The sequence below is a fragment of the Anguilla anguilla genome, chromosome 3, assembly GCF_013347855.1.
Source record: "Anguilla anguilla isolate fAngAng1 chromosome 3, fAngAng1.pri, whole genome shotgun sequence".
Classification (NCBI taxonomy): domain Eukaryota; kingdom Metazoa; phylum Chordata; class Actinopteri; order Anguilliformes; family Anguillidae; genus Anguilla; species Anguilla anguilla.
The window spans coordinates 55390356-55409823 of record NC_049203.1 but is presented as its reverse complement, the minus strand read 5'-3'; the positions used below and the strand labels follow the sequence as shown (position 1 = coordinate 55409823).

General features: G+C 39.7%; 1 protein-coding gene across 3 annotated transcripts in view; it reads left to right on the top strand.

Annotated features, from left to right (window-relative positions):
* LOC118224254 (teneurin-1-like) overlaps window positions 1-19468 on the top strand; it is a 362344-nt gene that overhangs the window by 250650 nt on the left and 92226 nt on the right. For all 3 annotated transcript variants that reach the window (XM_035411577.1, XM_035411576.1, XM_035411578.1), the window contains 3 exons: window positions 237-475; window positions 11202-11363; window positions 17365-17573. In XM_035411577.1, coding sequence (XP_035267468.1) covers window positions 237-475; window positions 11202-11363; window positions 17365-17573 — 610 coding nt within the window. The remainder of the gene's footprint in view (window positions 1-236; window positions 476-11201; window positions 11364-17364; window positions 17574-19468) is intronic.

Genomic DNA, 19468 nt, shown 5'->3' with positions numbered 1-19468 from the left:
AGGGCACTTCCTCTGTTATATCTGTACAACAGTAGTCTTGCATGAAATGAACTGCAAGCTAGTTTTCATAGAAACAACAGCCAAAATAGAAAAATACACACACGTGCACTCACACACACTCATATGTAACTTAGTTCATATGTTTCTATTTCATATATTTTATATACTTCTTTGCGTCATGCATGGTGCAACTTTCTACCCTTTAAAACGGTGCCCCCTTGTGTCCCTGTCTTCAGACACTTCCTGTTCAAGCATGGATCCGGTTCTTCGGCCCTCTTCAGTGCAGCCAGCCAGAACTATCCCCTCACCTCCAGTACAGTGTACTCCCCGCCCCCGCGACCTCTACCCAGAAGCACCTTCTCCAGACCGGCGTTCACCTTCAGCAAGCCCTACAAGTGCTGCAACTGGAAGTGCACGGCTCTGAGCGCCACCGCCATTACCGTGACCTTGGCGCTCCTCCTCGCCTATGTCATTGGTAAGTATGCAGATTGACACGCCGTACAAGCGAATGTAAATAATGAATTCGTAACGTGCAATCATTCTTGGCCAATTAATTGGGTTGTTATGCAGATGACTGCTAGATGCTCTTAGTTTCCGGCAGAAGCGACCTAGTTCCATCATTTTAAAATGATGAGGCAGATGTCTGATGAGGCGGTGGGGCTAGAGATTGCCTTAGCCTTTTGCACTTGTATTGTTTGCTACTTTAGGTGAGTGTGTGTAAGGTGAGCTTCTGAGCACATAGTATTGTTGTATCATCTGTTATGCATCGCTTTATTTTACCTTTAAAACATGATTTTTAAAAATTGGGAGCACGTTGGATGTGCGTGCACTTCAATCTTGTCAGCCTAATGGCGTTTAAATTATCCAGGCAAAATTCCCAAAATAGCCATTTCAATCAAACTAACAGTCTAATCATCTTCCATTTAAATTGGCTTAATAGATCCCTCACTCTCCATCTCAGCTGATGTGCGGTGAGTGCTCTGGTGCAAACTGGCTATCACCCATCAACTAGGTAGGTGCTATAATTCAGAAGAGGTTGCAGTCAGTCACACTACCCTGCCCCATACTATGTAAAGCACTTTGAGACCCTCAGATGAGAGTAAACCTCTAAGTGCACTACATTATTACCCATTAATTGCTCTGCCATCACGTACTTTTAGCATTGCATTGATTGAATTCCTGAAATAGCTTAAAAGGAATTTAGTCTTTTCAGTACTAGACGTACCATTTTATTAGTGAAAAAAAATCCTTTATTGAAAGTTCCAAGTGCCATTGCAGATGATGAGTCTTAGCAAAGGGTCAAACCGATTTATCATTCAGCCTCCTTATGCCTTGAAAATGTCTTCAACCCAAAGCACCCCCCCCCCCCCCCCATTGTATTCCAAGATTTCCTGTCATTTGCTATGACATCACTGACACATGGCTGATGCTAGGTAACTGGGTAGCTTTTGTGTGCTGTGATCCTTTGTGTTACCACATGAAGGAAAGTTCCTATTGTGAATTTATTGCTCGATAAAGCAAAAGGTTCTCATCTGTTTCATCCATCAGAAAAGGCTTTTTAGGGCCGAAAGAAAGCCCACTTTTCCAAAGGTGAAAAGAATGCTTTCAATTTTTCATGCTGTGTTCCGCTTGGTTCGTAAGGTTTTACCTCTCCATAGCACCTCTGCATGCAGATAATTTGATCAACTAAACAAAATATAGCAAGTCACAAGCAAGATGCATATGAATCCAGTATTCTGACCCGGTCTGGTTCCTTGTTCATGCATATTTTTAATTTATTCATTTTTTAACCAGCTTATTTTACATAGTCAGTTAATACAACTGGATTCACCTAAGAATCAAGATTGCAACCTCTGGTGGATCATTTACTGAATGCTGCAGGCTCCAGAAGACTGCCACCCTTATGTCATGTCATACCTGAAATAAGGGCTGTGAACCAGGAGGTACTGTACTGAGGAGATTCCCTTGGCAATTCCTGAAGCTTCTTAAATTGGATTTTTTAGAAGTAAATAAAAAATAAAAATAGAAATAGATTAAGAGAAACAAAACTCTTTGTATAATATTTTCTTGTTGTTACAAGGGATTTTGTTGTGTCCAATAAATTATTCATTATTATCTAGACATAGGCTCTAATAAGTACTTTATATTCTCCAATGTGCCCTGACTGTCACAGAGTGAAACTTTTCTGAACCTGCTATTGCCTGAAAACACTTCCTCCTCTGTTGTCCTTAATAGCATGATGGCTTTTTAACACGACGCCCCAGAGCAATCACTATATGATCAATACTGAGGGTTGCAAATGAAACAGTGAACAAGGCAATTATAACAGATATCCAATTTGCTAAACTGCAGCACCAACGTGTTTGCTTCAGTTGAATAGGTGTGGTGGCTTGCTGAAGGCTGTTTCCAAGCCTGTTTTACGACCTTTGAATTGCATCATGAATTTGTTGCAGACTGAACAAAAAAAACTGTTATTAGTTCTAACTATGAAATCCTCCCATATTATTTGTTCTCTCTACAGGTTAAATATTACAATTGACAATGGAATATCATTTTCGGTAAACCATAAACATAAGGATATGCTGTTTGAATACAGTGACATGCATTTGAAGTTTGTTTTTAAATGTTAATCTTCTGCTGAATTACTAGGTGATATTTCCAAATGTATTATAATGGATGTAACATCAACTAAAATTAAAGAGCACATTATTCATGGAAATGCCAAATAAATCACAAGGTGGGGGAAACGCATTACCCACAAGCCCCTGCTCCACAGCGGGACTCATTGCAGATGCCAGTCATCCCGTATTACAGCGAACACAGTGCCAAGCCTCCTGACGAGGGTTTATGAGGTGTAAGCTTTCGCTGTGACACCTTGGGCTGATCGGAGGCTTTGATTTCACTCTGGGAAGGCTGGATTGGAAAGGACATTTAGACAACCTGAGAGAAGCCCGCTGTGCAAGACATTGACACCGCACCACCGACTTTATCATAGTCACAGTCGGGGGAAAGGGGAAAAAATGCTATTTGGCTGGGGCGCGCTCTAAGCCCGCATTGCTCATTTGCACAGGCTTACAATTTGGTTCCAGGTGTCGTTCACCGTAAAATGGATTTACTCGCATGTCACAAACTTGTTCTCAAATAGGGACATGTTGCGCCCCTGTTCATATTTATTCATATTTGTATTCATATTTTTACATTTTGGGAAATTGATTTCAAATTGAATTGCAATAAGAGATGATCCCCATGGCTGTATAATTTATTGGAAAGCGGAATGATGTCACGGAACACAGTGGATGGGAGGGGGTTGTCTGCAGTTTATTTGGTTACGGTTTAGTCATTATTCATTTTATCGCGGTGTTTGTTTGTCATTTTGATTTACAGTGTGGTGCACAGTTATATGTTTACTAAAGCAGTTCTGGTTTAGTGACTTCCTCTCAGGGACAGCAGTGCTCAGCATTGGGGCTGAACGCTCAACTTTTAAGATCAGTTTCTTTTACACCATACCTCATTCCTGACCCTAGTCATAGATGGAGAATGAGGTCAGGCCAGCAGAGGACACTGTACAGTAAAAGGGAACATGGAGGTTGTACTTTATCCTCTCCCTCAAAAGCCTGTGCAAAAGCCTTCTACATACATTTAGTATTTACCTCTCGTGCTTCTTCTGTTACTGTGGCTCAATACTTTTTTTTTTATTGGCTGGTTGTATTTGAAAATGAAGAATGTATCCACCATAAATACATTTTTAACCTACATAAATGGCTTTTTAACATAGGGGTATATGTGTGAGAGGAGGAATAAGGGATGGCATTAGCATAATTCCAGCTTTTCTTTACCTTTGGGTATATGTGCAGTCCTCATACATTATGTACCGATATATCACAGACCAGCATAAAGTAAATCTAGTTACACGACCAGGACAAAGTTGCTAACTTTTTGGCAGGAAGTCGGTAATGATGAGCCAATTCCCAGAGGACAGGGTACATTTTTTGTGCATTTTGTCAGTACAGTTCGCTTTTTCTCCAGGTGAAATATTCCTCTCTTTATCAGGCAGGTGTGTATTTGCATGATGTACTGATTTCTCCCTCCACTCTCTCCTGGTTCCACGCTTTATCAAAGACTGTGGCGGCAGCATCACTGTGATGCTTCATATATGCGATGTGGATGTACGGCTTACTACTTTGCCATACAAACGCGATAGCTCACATTTGCATGTGTCAAGCCCCCTTCTTTAGATGCATTTAATAGCTCCTATCAGTCCCTGCATTGGATAATGAAGTCAGAATGTTTCTATTCAAGGTGTATCGACAGGGTGCAGCCAAGAAAGGGAGTCATATCCTTGGGAGAAAAAGAAAGATCCCCCACCCCCACATTCTCTCAGTTCATTAGGGCAAAGTTACGGATACCTGTCTGCTGTGCTATTGGTTTAACAGACTGGAAAGTGTTATAATCGATAGGAGAGAGAAAATGTCAAAGGGCCGCGTGTGATGTGTGCTGTTGAAAAGCAGCCTGCCGTGGATGCTCGCAGATCGTTCATGCTTCATTGTGAGCTTATTGATTGGTCCGCTCTCTCTTTGTCTTCAAGGCTAAATCCCTGCTGTAAACCACAGACTGGCTTTATTATAAAGAGTGCAGCTTCTAGGCCCTGAACCTCATTCATGCTAAACTCATGAAGCTCCTGTCTGACTGGTTTAAATTAGTTCATTCCCCCCTCCCTGCCAATGGTGTTCACAGTTGCCAGCAATGAAATAACTTGGTATCAACTATTACTCAAACTAAAGAAAAATACTTGAGTCTACCATTAATTCACAACATAGCACGTCTTGCTTAAACTAGACTGAACTGACTGATATCCATTGGAGGTACGGGTGACTTTCTCCTTGGTTATTATTTTGTCTCCAATGACATTGAATCCATAATATTTTCAAATAGCATCCCTGAGGTGCACTGGAGTTATGATTTTTCTTGGCTCCTCCATTTTGAATGTATAGCCTATGGCTATGCAGAAAACATGACCCACACGTGAACTTTATTTTTAGGCTACCTAAGGGTATACCCTCCAGACAAAACAATAACATGACTTGTTTAACAGTCTACCAGATGATGTTAAATTAGCTTGGGAGGAGATATCTAATACAGTTAATGCATGTAGCTATCATTTTATCTATAGTCATGTAATTGAAATGAAAGGATTGTTCAAGTTCAAGTTATGTTTATTGTCATTATTTGCATTACAGATTTGTGTAAGACAAAGAACTGAGTACAATACCATCGTGACCACTGTGAAGTTTAAGAATAGCCATAAACAATTAAAAACATAAATAAATACAGGAATTAAAATTATAAAAAAGACAATGAACAATACTGTAAATGCATAGCATGCATTTTTCCTGCTTGGGGGATTCATATCAAAGTCAAATTGACCAGCACATGATTCATATGAACTGTTGAATGGCTTTTCTATAGCTTATGATAATCCACACATTGATTGGCTTGCCATACGCTAGGCTGCGACTTGCTCCATAGGCTTGGTCTGAGCAGGCAGGTGTTGCAGGGGTGAATCGCGAACTACGCTGTCACCAGAAGCGCTGTGCACTGCTTGATCTTCATTAACACACCCCCAACAGCACCACCTCCTGCCGCTTGGGCGCACGGTGAGCCCCCAAATTACCAAACGGGCTCAGGCGCGTCAGAATCCATGACAAAACGCCGGTTTGCCAGTGCAACGACTGGAAATGGAGCCCATAATGTTACTAGTTATTTTTTAGGCTCATTTAGAAAAAATAATTAAAACGAGTTTGGTCTGAATTTTCATAACAGTTTAAAAATCACTGCTGCCCTACATTATGCTTGTTAAAATTAAAAACCCATTTAGCAATGATTTCATTTGGGAGGAACACAATTCAGCTCTTTGTTGCCTAATTCATTTCTATTACAAACGCATGTAAGAATTTATTAGCAGGCACAGGCAGCGATCTTGAGTTAAAGCAAACAGATTTACAGAGGCAACACTGTAGTGAGCAGAAAACCCTTGCTGGGAACAAATGTTTCAGACTGCTTTTCCAAGGATCACTATACTGCAGTGAAGATCAAAGCCGAAATGTCCAGCAGTGATGTGCTCATTGATATCTTTCACAAATCCAATATTTGTTTTCATTTACCAGGAGCTCAAATGAACATGTCCCCTCCCTCGTCACCCTCCCACTACTCACACAAGATTAGTGCTCAACTGCAATCAATATTTTGCAGAGAGGGAAAAATTAAGCATTTGGAAAATTCATTTTAGAGGATGACTCTCCCTTTATGACCATGACACTTCAGGTCGGCTTTAGCTGTCGCTTTGAAGTCTTCCATCACCAAAAACCAGCCTCTGAGCCAATGGAGTCTGACCCAATCCCTCAAAGGAGGCCGGAGGGAATGCTGTTTCACCTTCACTCAATCAAAATGAAACATTCACCCCGCAGAAATATTAACCAAAGGACCAGGAATGAGTCACTTCTGCTATTTGCTGCACCGGCCCAGTAGCCAAAGGTCTCACCGGTGGTTGCACCTGACTAAGCTTGTTAATGTAAACACAAGTTGAGAGGGACGCTTTCTTTTATCCTACATAGCTTCCAGCCCTGACCTACGCAGAAACATCAGTGCAACAGAAGAGATGGCAAACCAAATAACTATTATGAAATGATTAATTAGTTCAGTTTCATGTATGTTCATGTCTTATTTGTGGATTAGTTATTGAGGGGCTTTGTATGGAGGTCATTAGGCATTACCAAAATGCAGTAAGAATAAAGCCACCCACTCACACACGTACACACACACACACACATACACTTTTTTAGCTACCCCTACTCCTTAATACAAATTGACTGCTCTTTTAAACAGAATTATGTGACTGCAACTCAATATATAAACTATGCAGAAATTAGAATGGGCAAGAAACTTTGACTGTGGCATGACTGTTGTTGCCAGACATGGTGGTTGCAGCATCTTAGAAACAGCTGCCCGTCAGGGAATTGTTTGCTCATGAAGATGATTCTTTAAATTTTCCTCTATGTGAAATACCATTGTTTCAAACCATATGTTAATCATATATTGGTCCCAGGGTCCAGTCTCTTTGTTGCATTGGGTGGGACTTTAGTACTCTGTAGGCATGGTAATCCAGTTACTTTACCTCAATATATTAGAAATCATTATGCAAAAACTTTCAAATTGCCAGCGTGTAGCTAAGCATTTATGTGGTCAGTGGTGCTGTACTTACATTATTAGGTTTGGAACTATTAACATAGCGTAGTTATGAAGCATAGTTTTGATAACTGATATTGATAGACAACTCTGTATAATCTAAACACTAGTGCCATCTACTGTACCATTACCTGAGGAACTAGCTAAGTGGCGAATGTGTACATAATTTTAGTTTTATTCTTGATTAAAAGTTTTTTTTTTATATCATTTTTTTTTTTATTTCATGCATTTTAGTTGTAGCCATGGTATAAGAGATATACACCAGTCCATGCCAGTGCCAGTGAGGGATATGCCAGAATATATAATACTTCAGGGTTGATATATTCTTGTATATGCATGGCATGTCATGGTTATATATATAAATGGAAAAAAGTTGGATTGTACTTACTTTTTTAAGTGGAAGGGGATTTGATCACACTCATTTCAAAAGTGAGAAATGAGGATCCCTGAGGAGTTTGTATCTATCTGCCTTTAAATTGAGGATCCTCTTGACTCACACATTATTACCTCACAATTTACACAGATATCCGCAGGGCTCCCACCAAGAGTAATGCTCTCCAATCCCCCTAGTAATCTCACCATTAGACTGATAATACCTTGATTTGTGGCTACCTTAGCACATGCGATGGTGAAGATATACAAAGGTCAGGTGTTCGATGGGTAAGAAATTGGATTCATCCGGCATTCTTCAGACCAAGCCTCATTTTTCTTGGAGAGCCCATCTCTGCGCCTTGACTTAAGTCTCCCTGGCCATGCCTAGTGACTGGTTTACGGTGGTGCCTAAGTGGCCAACAAAGGTCAACAACCATTGGAAAAAACGAGCCGTGCCATAAACCTTTGAGCATTTATCTGTCTCAGAATATGCTTTCCGTCGCTAGCTAAATTGGGGTTAGAAATGCTGTAAAAGTGCAGTAAAACAAAGTATTAATTTTTATAGCTTTTTTATTTTTGAAAGGGACACAGTAGATCTAAAATACGATAAATCCTGCTAATTAAAGGTTGGCTCATTTATTGACTGCTACGTTATGTCCCTCATATGTATAATGTAAGTGCGAAGTTTAGGCACGCTTTAGGGAAATTGTGGAGGTTTATTGCTTATCTTTTTGCATTTTGGATTGCAACAAAGTGATGAAGTGCATATTTATTACTGGGAAATCCGTGCCAATCACGTCTGGGGCAGTTGGGACATTGGGCATTATTGTTTGTCATATCTTAAAGCTGTTTGCTTGGAAATCACATCACATAAAATCAAATCAATATGAACATTAGAAGAAGGGCTCACAGGAAAAATCAGTATGAAAAGATTCTATGCATGATTGGCTTGAAGACCAAGTCCAAAGCCCAGTTTATTTCTCCTCTCTGTACAGTCTTAAGATCTCTAAAAATTATTATTATTATGTTTTGGGTTTGGATAAGTAAAGGGCATTCAAATTGGTTTCAATTTATTTTGAGTTTAACTGGCCCTTCTGTTTGGCTCAAAATCGGGAGTACTCACAGTCCTTGGTAGGCATTCAAAGAGAGGAATTTGATAGACAGAGCAAACAAAGAAAAGAAAAAAGGGTCCTTTGATGTCGTTCAAAGTCATGCACCTTAATTTGCATATCTAAATACTACACAAACGTAGGACTGTTCCTTATGAAGATCATCTTTTGAAGAACAGCTATTTCCTAATCACCAGAAAGCTTTCATTTTAGGCTTCCTGTAGTGTTGGTAGCTGGTTAATGCTATGGAATTATGCTGTTAAGCTGGTAAATTACTCTGCTTTGTAGTGCTCAGCTTTGAAATGTGTGGATGTATTATAAAAAGGTGTCTGAAGTTGAATTTCATAGTTTCAACTTTATGACATAAAGATTATTATTATTACTATTTTTTATCATTTTTTAAGTTTTTGTAGTTGTAGTAATAGTAGCAGCAGCATTAGTAGTAGGAGTAGCATTTATTCATGTTTACTGACTCTGCTCAGGTTAAGGATAACAGTAGCTTCGGTACCCTCTTCAATTTCAATTTACAAAATACAATACTGAAGCCCAGGAATCTAACCTCTCTGGAGCGCTGTTGTTGTGTTTTCATTTAACTAAGGTGTCAATAATTTATGAACCTTCCTCTAAGATCAAAGTTGCTGTATAATTATGCAAGCTGAATCCCGCAGCAAAATATTTCATATACCCAAACTTTACCTGAAAATTAATAATTGAGTGCCGTGGAAATTTAAAGGATTGTGTAAAGGTAATGTATCTGTGTAATAGATATATATATATATATAGATATATATATATACACACGCACACACACACACACTCTCTCTTTCTATCTCTTTGGTGGCCACTTTATTAGGTACACATATCCAGTACCAGGTAAGATGGCCTTTTGCCTCCAGAACGGCTTGAATTATTCATGGCATGGATTCAAGGCGCTGGAAACATTCCTTTGGAATTTTGGTCCATGCTAACTCGATAGCATCATGCTGTTCCTGCAGATTTTTCAGCCACACATTCATGTTACAAACCTCCCGTTCCACCTAATTTCAAAGGTGCTCTATTGGATTGAGATCTGGGGACTGTGGAGGTCATTTGATTTTGTGGAACCAGCTTGACATGATGAATGCTTTGTGACATGGCGCATTATCCTGCTGGAAGTATCCATTTGAAAAACGGTAGACTGTGGCCATAAAGGTATGCTCATGGTCAGCAACATTTCTTATGTATGCTGTGGGATTTAAATGATGCTCAGTTGGTATCAACGAACCAAATGTGTGCAAAGAAAACATTCCCACACCATTGCACCGCCTCCAGCAGCCTGCACCATTGACACAAGACAGGATGGATCCATGGATTCATGCTGTTTATGCCAAAATCTGACTCTGTCATCTGAATGTTGTGGCAGAAATAGAGATTAGTCAGACCTGGCAAGGTTTTTTCTAACCTTCAATCGTCCAGCCTTGGTGATCACGTGCCCACTGTAGCCTCATCCTCCAGTTCTTAGCTGACAAAAGAGTGGGATCTGCTGAGGTCTTCCACTGCTTTAGCCCATCCACTTGAAGGTTTAAGCTTTGTGCATTCAGAGATGCCCTTCAGCAAATCACAGTTGTAAACAGCAGTTAGTTGCACATTTGTGGTTTTCTGTTAACTTGAATGAGTCTGCCCGTTCTTTCCTGACCTCTCTCAATTGTGTGAGTGTGTGTGTGTGTGTGTGTGTGTGTAACAATGCATTTACCAATCTTTAATGAAAGGATTATTACAGAGCAAAGCTTGGTTGACCCTATATTGTTTGCATATTTTAGAATTAATAGTGATAGTAATAGTGGTTTGGATAGTACTTCCTTTCCTTACAAAATTAATTGTTGAAAAAATCACAATACCACCGTAGCTTTAATTACTTTTGCCCACATATTGTCTAATTGCAATCCATTTTGATGATGAATTTCTCTTATCGTGTTATGTCATTCCTTCAGATGACAGACGGAGGTGCTGGGTTATCATTTCTATACTAATTAGAAGGTGTGTTTTTCTTGTTTAAAGCCTCTATTATTAGCATTGTGGAATAATAAAAAAACATAAATAAACATTTCTAATATCGTGCCACATATATTTTTCTATTCAAAAGGCTCAAATGGTTTTTGACTGGAATACAGCTTTGAAAGGATCATTAGTCATGCATAAAAGAATATGTTACCAGTTCAATGCGTGCCCCTGACTCTATCTCAGAAGATCTGCCTTAATTGCCCATCTCTGTCACACTGTGCTTTAATAAGCATGTGAACAGCATGAGGTGTTTAATACAGGAAATTAATGTGGATTCATCTCCTGCCTGGAATGTTTATGCGAAAAAATAGGGTGCCGGGATGAATACATATGAAATGTTTTTTAGCCCTGAGCCCCAGTTGGCCCTGGTGGTCCCTCGTTTCATTGGTAATCTTTAAACGTCTGGTCTGAGTATGTGATCATATCTCTTTCCCACAGCAGTGCACTTGTTTGGCCTGACCTGGCACCTCAAACCTGCAGATGGGCAGCTGTACGAGAACGGCGTCAGCAAGTTCAACAAGGACTCTGAAACCATGGAAACCACCTTTACACCTGCAGATACTTCTGGGCCTGACAAGACTAGCAGAGGTGATAAAGGAGGTGAGAGTAAATGCTCAGCTTTGGAGAGGGAGGGAGGGAGAGAGAGAGAGAGAGAGAGAGAGAGAGAGAGAGAGAGAGAATAGATGGACATTGTACTGTATGTGCAGGAGAAGGGCAAAAATGGAGGAGTTTTTCTTTTTTGCTCCGGGGCCTGGTGCCGCAGCAGTGCATTAGCAATGTTCTCAGAGCTGTTTCATCACACAGATTAAATTGTTATACTTTTAGAAATGCCAGCACTATTCCCATAACCTGCAGGTGCATTTTGAACTAAAAGAAGAGCTGTGTATGAGGGCCAGATAAAGCTGGGCTTCTGGAAAACCTGCGTGAGAGGGATACTTATCAGGCATGAGTTTAACTGGTGGTCAGTTAGTTCTCCTGACTACACTACAAGGCCGAAAGTATGTGGACATTTGACATCCATCATCTCATCCAAAATGATGGGCTGTAATAATGAGTTCACCGTTTGGTGCTAAAACAACCTCCACTCTTCTGGGAAGGCCTTATACTAGATGTTGAAGGTTTACTGCAGGGATTTGCTTCCATTCAGCCAAAAGAGTGTTAGAGAGGTCGGCCACCAATGGGGTGATTAGGCCTGGCTCACTGCTGGCTTTCCAATTGATCTCACAGGTATTGGATAGGGTTGAGGTCAGAGCTCTGTGCAGGCCAGTACAGTTTTTCACTTTGCACCGATATCGACAAAACCATTTCTATATAGACCGCTCTGTATGTCATGCTGAAACGGGAAAGGGTCTTCCCCAAACTGTTGCCACAAAGTGGGAAGCACAGAATAGTCTAAAATGTCATTGCATTAAGATTTGTCTTCATTAGAAATAAAGGGCCTAGCCCAAACAATGAAAAACAGCCACAGACCTCCAGGGTTCTCCAGATACATTTGGTCATATAGTGTACATTTCTAATGTCTTTTTGTGATCTTTAATCCAAACAAAAGTCCTTTCACAGTGAAGAGTGAGATGAGGCCTCAGTAACAAAACCTTTAAAAAATTCTTCTTACTTTTGCTCTTAGTAATAGTTCCTACAAAAAAATGAAACATGCGCAGATCTTTGATTTTGTGCACATCCCAGGTTTGTCAGAGGATGTATGCAAATTGTTTGTATGACTGAATGTGCATGTCTGTTCATGTTGATTTGCATAAGGAAACACCTTAGCAGTCCCATAAAAGGCTGCAGGGTCGTGTGCAAATGTATCTGTGTCTCATATACATTGTCCCTAAATGCGCAGGCCATGTCTGAATCTGCACACAATGCATATGCAACTAGTATACTCAATAGTTGGCTATTGCACTGATTCTGACCAAGGGTTGACAGTTAGGCATTAGTGCAAAGCGTTAGGTGGTACAATTAGCCACATAATCCAACAAATATGCTAATACACTTAACAAATACAGTATATACGTGTGTATGTGTGTGTGTATGTATAGATATATATGTATGTGAATTGCAACATACATACATACATACATACTGGACAAAGTAGTTTTTAATCAGTTTGGTCCAAGGGAGTGGCATGATTTATAATATATAATGTGCATTGAACTGTAGAGTGAGCCCATTTTATTTTGTGTCGCCTAGAAGCTCAAATTAATGAAGATAAGGACAATGGACAGTTAATTAAAGAAATGTAGGAAGTGCCCGCTCTTTAATCTCTTCCCAGGTGACAATGTGAGGAGTGATTAACCCTTTTGTGAGAGCTGGGACTTCAGTCTACACACTCATTTACCTAGAGTGCATACTGATTCAGCCAGTGGTGTTAGGGGTGTGAATCAGAGCTTTAGTGCCAGTGTTCTTAACACTTTCTTAATTAGGGGTCTTATTCCTATTTTTCTCCGCTAAAAGTGTCTGAGGCTCAGCAACCATAAGTTGTAGACCAACCAAATTTGGTAGGTGGGTTCCTATTCCCCTCCACTACTCAGGCACTAAAAATCACCTATGTCGGCCAGATGGTGGCGCTATAACAAAGGGTCATGCGTAAATGGCCATAACACCATAAGTTAGATCAACACAAAACTTCATTGACGTATGCAACTGAACGTGCTCTACAACTTTGACATTGGGACCACCTATGTCCGCCATATTGTTTGCCCGCCATTTGGACTTTTTTATTAGTTGGGGTGCGGAAGAGCTGTAGCTCCACATCTAAAGTGTTACGACATCGAGTAAACTTCTTTACGGCAAGCGGCTAGAAGACATCCATGGCGACACAAGTAATCCGACACTGTAGGGTCTAGTTTTTATCAGTGAGGGGAGGGTCTGAACATCGGGGAAGCAATGGAAGACAGTGCCAACCAGAGTGCATGCTACTAAAAGTTTGTTAGTAAAAGCTTTTTGAGGGGATGAATAATTACTTTTCTTTGGCATGGATCCATTTGAAGACAGTATCGGGTGAGTTCGTTTAGTCTTTGAATCTGTCATTATGCTGAGAAATAGCTAAACCATTTTATTGGTAGCTTTTGAGTTTCTGTGCAACCGCGCGAAAACACGCTGGTATAATAAAACAATGACGGTAATACATATCCGCTTCGTTCCGTTGCTACCATAACATAACAAACTATCTTGTGTCTACAGCTGCAGTTTTTCGCTGCAATTACTAAAATTGAATATAAACAAAAGACGCAATTTACGCTCTAGTCTGCCAATGTCTAAATAAATTACACGGTACTCTGAGCGCAGTACGCAGGTAGCAGAGATGGCGAGCTGATATTTAGTTTTTTGCTACTAAAAGTTTGTTAGTAAAAGCTTTTTGAGAGGATGAATCATTACTTTTCTTTGGCATGGATCCATTTGAAGACAATATCGGGTGAATTTGTTTAGTCTTTGAATCCGTCATTATGCTGAGGGAAATCGTATTCCGTCATAGCAACAAGATAAACCCGACATTAGCCCTAAAATATGCCAATACAGCAGTGAAAACGCTGCTCACTGAATAACAAAATAAACTAGACAAAGTTTTTAAAAATTATATCATGTCATTCTACAGTCAATATCTGGGACTGAACATTGAACAAATATACAATCTTACCACTGGTTTTACGCGTAGAGCTGTCCCTTTTGAGACTGAGTAGTCATATATTGTCTTGGACAAGCCGTTTGTGAAATATACGCGCATTTGTGATACCTGGGTAGGCTACCTTCAAAAATAGCTGTGCGTAATACCACACCTGTTGCTTACGGCGTTGTCGCCCTTTTTAGTACATTTATTCAGTAGGTGAGAGTATAAGCTTTCTAATGATGTATAACATGTCTGATTTTGCTTTTGGAATAGCGTTTTATAGGTGAGCGTAAACTAAAATTTTCTCATCTGCCAATGTCTAAATAATTAATACGGTAGGCTACTCATGAGGACAAAATTATTTAAAAATCGCTCCATAGGGGGCGCACTTGTGCCAATGCTTGGACCCCTCCCAACGCCACTTGCGGCTTTAATGTTTAATATATAATTGTCCATATGTTTATATGCATGTACATATATTGATATTCAATCAATATTCGATTAAAAAACTGTCTGGAATTTGTCATATATATATATATATATAGTTGTTTTAGTATTCAGTATAATTTTATAGAGTACATTGCAGTACATTTTTTAAATTTATTTTTTGTTCATTCATGCATTCATGCATTCACATATTTATGGAACATGGTGAAATTTAAGCAGTGTGAAAAGGGGGGAAGGATGTTTAAAGAGAGATTAGATGCCCTCCTGATGGGCTGAATAGAAGGGCAGTTTATCCCCTACATTGGTTCGATATGAAAGCTTCAGCAGCAGCCCGATTGTACCCACATCTGTACACTCAAGGCATAATGAAATGCAATAAAATGGATTTTGTCGCACAAAAAGCACTGCAGGAAAAAGTCTTAAAGCTTTTAGCTTCTGTAAGATTTTATGAAACATTATGGCCCAGATGGGCCTAATGCAGGCACATTAAGAATCTGCTAATGTCAATTAAATGGAGAAAAAAAGCTCCATTTGAAGCTAAAAATAAAAAAGAAGAAGATTAATGGCTCAATTAAGTGTGTGAGTTAAAGGGATGATATAATTGAAATGTTAAATACCTGTGTTGTCCTGCGGTGTTCATATTTTTGAACTGGAAGTGGGTGATAAAAGGGTTAAAATTTAATATAAATAGATCTGCCTTTTGGGCAAATGGAATTATCGCCTTACTGACTTCCGCTGACATTAATTTGGCAACGAAATTGGAAGAATGGCTGCAGTCTTATTAGGTGCCCTGCTCAAAAAAACCTTTTAATTGAATTGCCTTGATTGTAATGACCTGTTCTTGCTTGATATTTTTATTCCTCCTAAGGCGTGGTTTCTTCAGAAAAATCCTTAGACTTATCCATGCTGATCTGGTGTTGGGATTTAAAGAGTCGATACATCTCCTTTTTTTCCGTCTTTGTCGAGCCGGCCATCTATTAAGTTCCCATCCTGTTGGGTTCTTCATTAGGTTGTGAGCCGTAATAACTATAATTGAAAAGATGTTTGAGTTTCTTAGAAAATAAATTACAGGTGTAATTGTTTAATTCGGATAACCCCTGGGGCGAAGAGAATTAATCCAGTTGCATGTCAGAACTCTTATTAGAGCTAATATCTGCTGCAGACTTTTATGACTCACAGTAAGGAGGACATTCGAACATGATGACGCCTTGTTAAAGTGAATTCTTTTGGCATGACCAATGCTTAAGAAGACCTGGAATAATAATCACCAGTATAGTTTCTTTGGGAGAAACTGGGACATGCAGTTTTATTTTGCAATCTGAACGTGAGTGGTTCTGATTAAATGTGAAGATCTTAGTAAGTTAATCAAGCAAAGGCTGGTCTATCGCAATCAAACAGTATCAAGCAGAGATATGTCACATTATGTCACAACCACATAGATAAAAAATACACCCTTTTAAGTAACCACCAGGCAATTAAAATAATAAATGAACTTTAAATAATTGAGCTTTAGAGGTGTGTGAGTTGCTTTTGCACAGAACACATTCAGCACAGTATTATGTTGATTCTTGGATCTGAGGGATGTGTGTGCAAGGATTTGTCTTCATACTAGCATGGATTACAAATAGGGATGGTGATTTTCAATTATTTCGCACATCGAGTGATTGCATAATGTGCACGATTCAAAATCAATTCCTAGCATGTGGAAGAGTCTATTTTGAGAATGCATCTTGCCTGGGCGACACCACTCATTGTAAGGCAAAACGACGCACATCAGTACCCAATTTATTCCATCATGATGAAGTCGTAATGCTTAGCCTGTCAATGAACGCATTCTGGGTCAGATACAATACAAAATAAAATTATTCTCAACTTACAAATGTTGCACGCCCACAAAACCAATATATGACAGCTTCGCCAAATACTCGATTCTGATTGGCTGAGATGCGTGCATTTTTTTCCATATATGCCAGGCTATGAATTTGCACATGGAAAAGTGCAATCACCGTTATAAACTAATGCACATTGGTCTGACTCGATAAATGAAGTGTACATTTTTAAGAGCAAGTACACAAGACACATATCATATTTGCAACAGTGTCAACTTGATGTCCATTAGTGACTGTATAGAGAGCTAGTGCAGTAATAGCTTGACTACATTTATAGTTTAGTCTCTGTTTTGAGTAGAGAGATAGGCCGTGTGGGCTGATGAGACAGGAGAAAATGTGTGCAAGGGAACAGTGTAGTATTATTAATGACAAGTGAGAAAATCAGTTTAGCATGTGCGATTTACTGTATGAAGCCACTGTAGTTGTGTTGTATCTGCTGTATCATACTGTTTTAAACAATATGTCTAACCATGTCTAATGTGTGTGTGCCTGTGCGTGCATGCGTGTGTGTGTGTGTCTATGTGTGTCTGTGTGTGTGTCTGTGTCTGTGTGCGTTTGCATGCACATGTAAATAACTGTGCACCCATGTGTGTGTACCTGTCTGCTTGAATGTGTGTGTGTGTGGGTGTATTGATGTGTGGGTGGCCATATGTTGCAGATAAAAGTGTGTATCAGAGGGGCAGAGCGATTGACAGAGGGGAGGTGGACATCGGGACCCAGGTGATGCAGACCGTTCCCCCAGGCCTGTTCTGGCGTTTCCACCTCACTGTTCACCACCCCACCTACGTCAAATTCAACATTTCACTGGCCCGGGATGCTCTGCTGGGGATCTACGGAAGGAGGAACATCCCGCCCACGCACACTCAGGTACACCCTAAAGTCACCTTTCTTGTCCTACGAAGGAAGATCAATAACAAAGACAAAAAATGTATTTTCAGCTCCATGTTGCACTGAAGACAGGGCTGATATCGCAGTGAAAGTTTAGTGTTCAATGTACATGAGGTTTTTACATGGCTGTGGCAGGAGTGCTACTCTGGTAAAACTGAGCGAAAATCAGAATGTGCTCTTTGAATGTCTATTTAATTAGCATATTACAATTAGCATAGCAACCACAAGGATTGCTAAAATGCTACACTGGCACACATACATGTCTCAGTGTTTGCCTTCATCATAATGTGTTGGGATAGAGCAAGCATGCGTGCTCGTTAGTAAAAACCAATAAAATTCACAGATGAGAGCTCATAAAGCAGCATACTCAAAAGGCGCAAATAAAGGGGAAATAATAACAATGAAGGTAAAAATTAAAAATATGTGTAAAACAATTGGAAATAACATCAAATACTACCTAATTACCTAATATACACAAGGCAGTTGTAACAGTATATGACATAAAGCTTGTAAGCTTAGCTTATTGTTTAAAAAGATGGGGACAAATATAAATCAGAATAGGAATGGGATTGGGACAATTGGAAGGGGGTATAGGTTTAGCTGACTCTGAGGATACCCTCTGATACTAAGCATTTGATGCAGTTTGCCCTCAGTTCACTACTAATGAAATAAAAAATCAATTATTAAGCAGCCTATTTGCGAAATAAAAGTACTGTATTTCCAAAATATGAAACTGACACATTTAGGTTTATTAGCTAGATGTTTGTGAAACTTATTTTATTTATTTAGGTCTATTTATCAAAGGCCCTGAGAAAATCCGAAAAACTCCACAATCAGTATTCGAGCACTCTTAGAGTAAAGTGCATGTTGGATTAGCTTTGCTTGATATTTATGACGTTATTAGAGGCAATAGGCAATATCAATTCAGCAGATTAGTGAGAAATTAGATAATTGATCCTTTTCAATTAGCAGTGTCTAAACACTGTGGCTAATAGCTCATTCATGTTGATGAACTCACTGAATTGCATATACAGTTCTGTATTCATATGTCTTTTTTAGTCCAATTTCTGTTGCATCTGTGATGTGTAATCACAAAATAAAATGACAAGTGTTCTGCTTTTATCCCAGAGCTCTCTGAAGAACGTGAATGTGTGTGTTTATATGTCTGTGTGTGATTGGCATCAGTGACTAATCCACACCCCCATTTTCCCCAAAGGGTGCTCCCTTCACACTGACAGACATATGCTCGTGTTGACCAGGTGTAGTTGTACATGATGACTGCTGATAGGGTTCATGGGAGATCACTGATCTCAGCATTACGGTCAGGTGAAGCTGGTCCCTCCTGCTGTGGATTACTCTGTCAATATGCCACCCACCACCCTGCCAAGCCATTCAGGAGTACATAAGGAAGTGCAATCGGTTTGTGTGCAATTGGTCATTAAGTCAGGCCTGTCTTCTGAAGCCTGTGGCTTTCTAACTTGATTCCATGGGGGATTTTTTTTAACCTTGTCAATTTACGGGGAAAAGGGGGTAGATGAAGCTTTAAAAAGGAATATTTTGCTGAAAGGTGATGACGTACCATTCAGTTTGTACCAGTAAACAACAACAGAAGGATTGGTTTGAGTTGCTTCATAGTCATTAACAAAATGTGAAATTCCACATCAACTATAAACATCCCTGTTTTGGGAATACTGTCTATGCATGGTCATGATGTACTGGAGTGTGGCTCCCCTGTTCTGCTTTGGCCAAGGGGTTCAACAGACACCCTGTTTCCGCTAAAGACTGGCCATTTTGCAGGGATTTTGACCTACTGGCAGCGCAACAGAAGATAATTAATGTGGAAGCTGATTTACCTCCTATGACTGTTTTCGGCA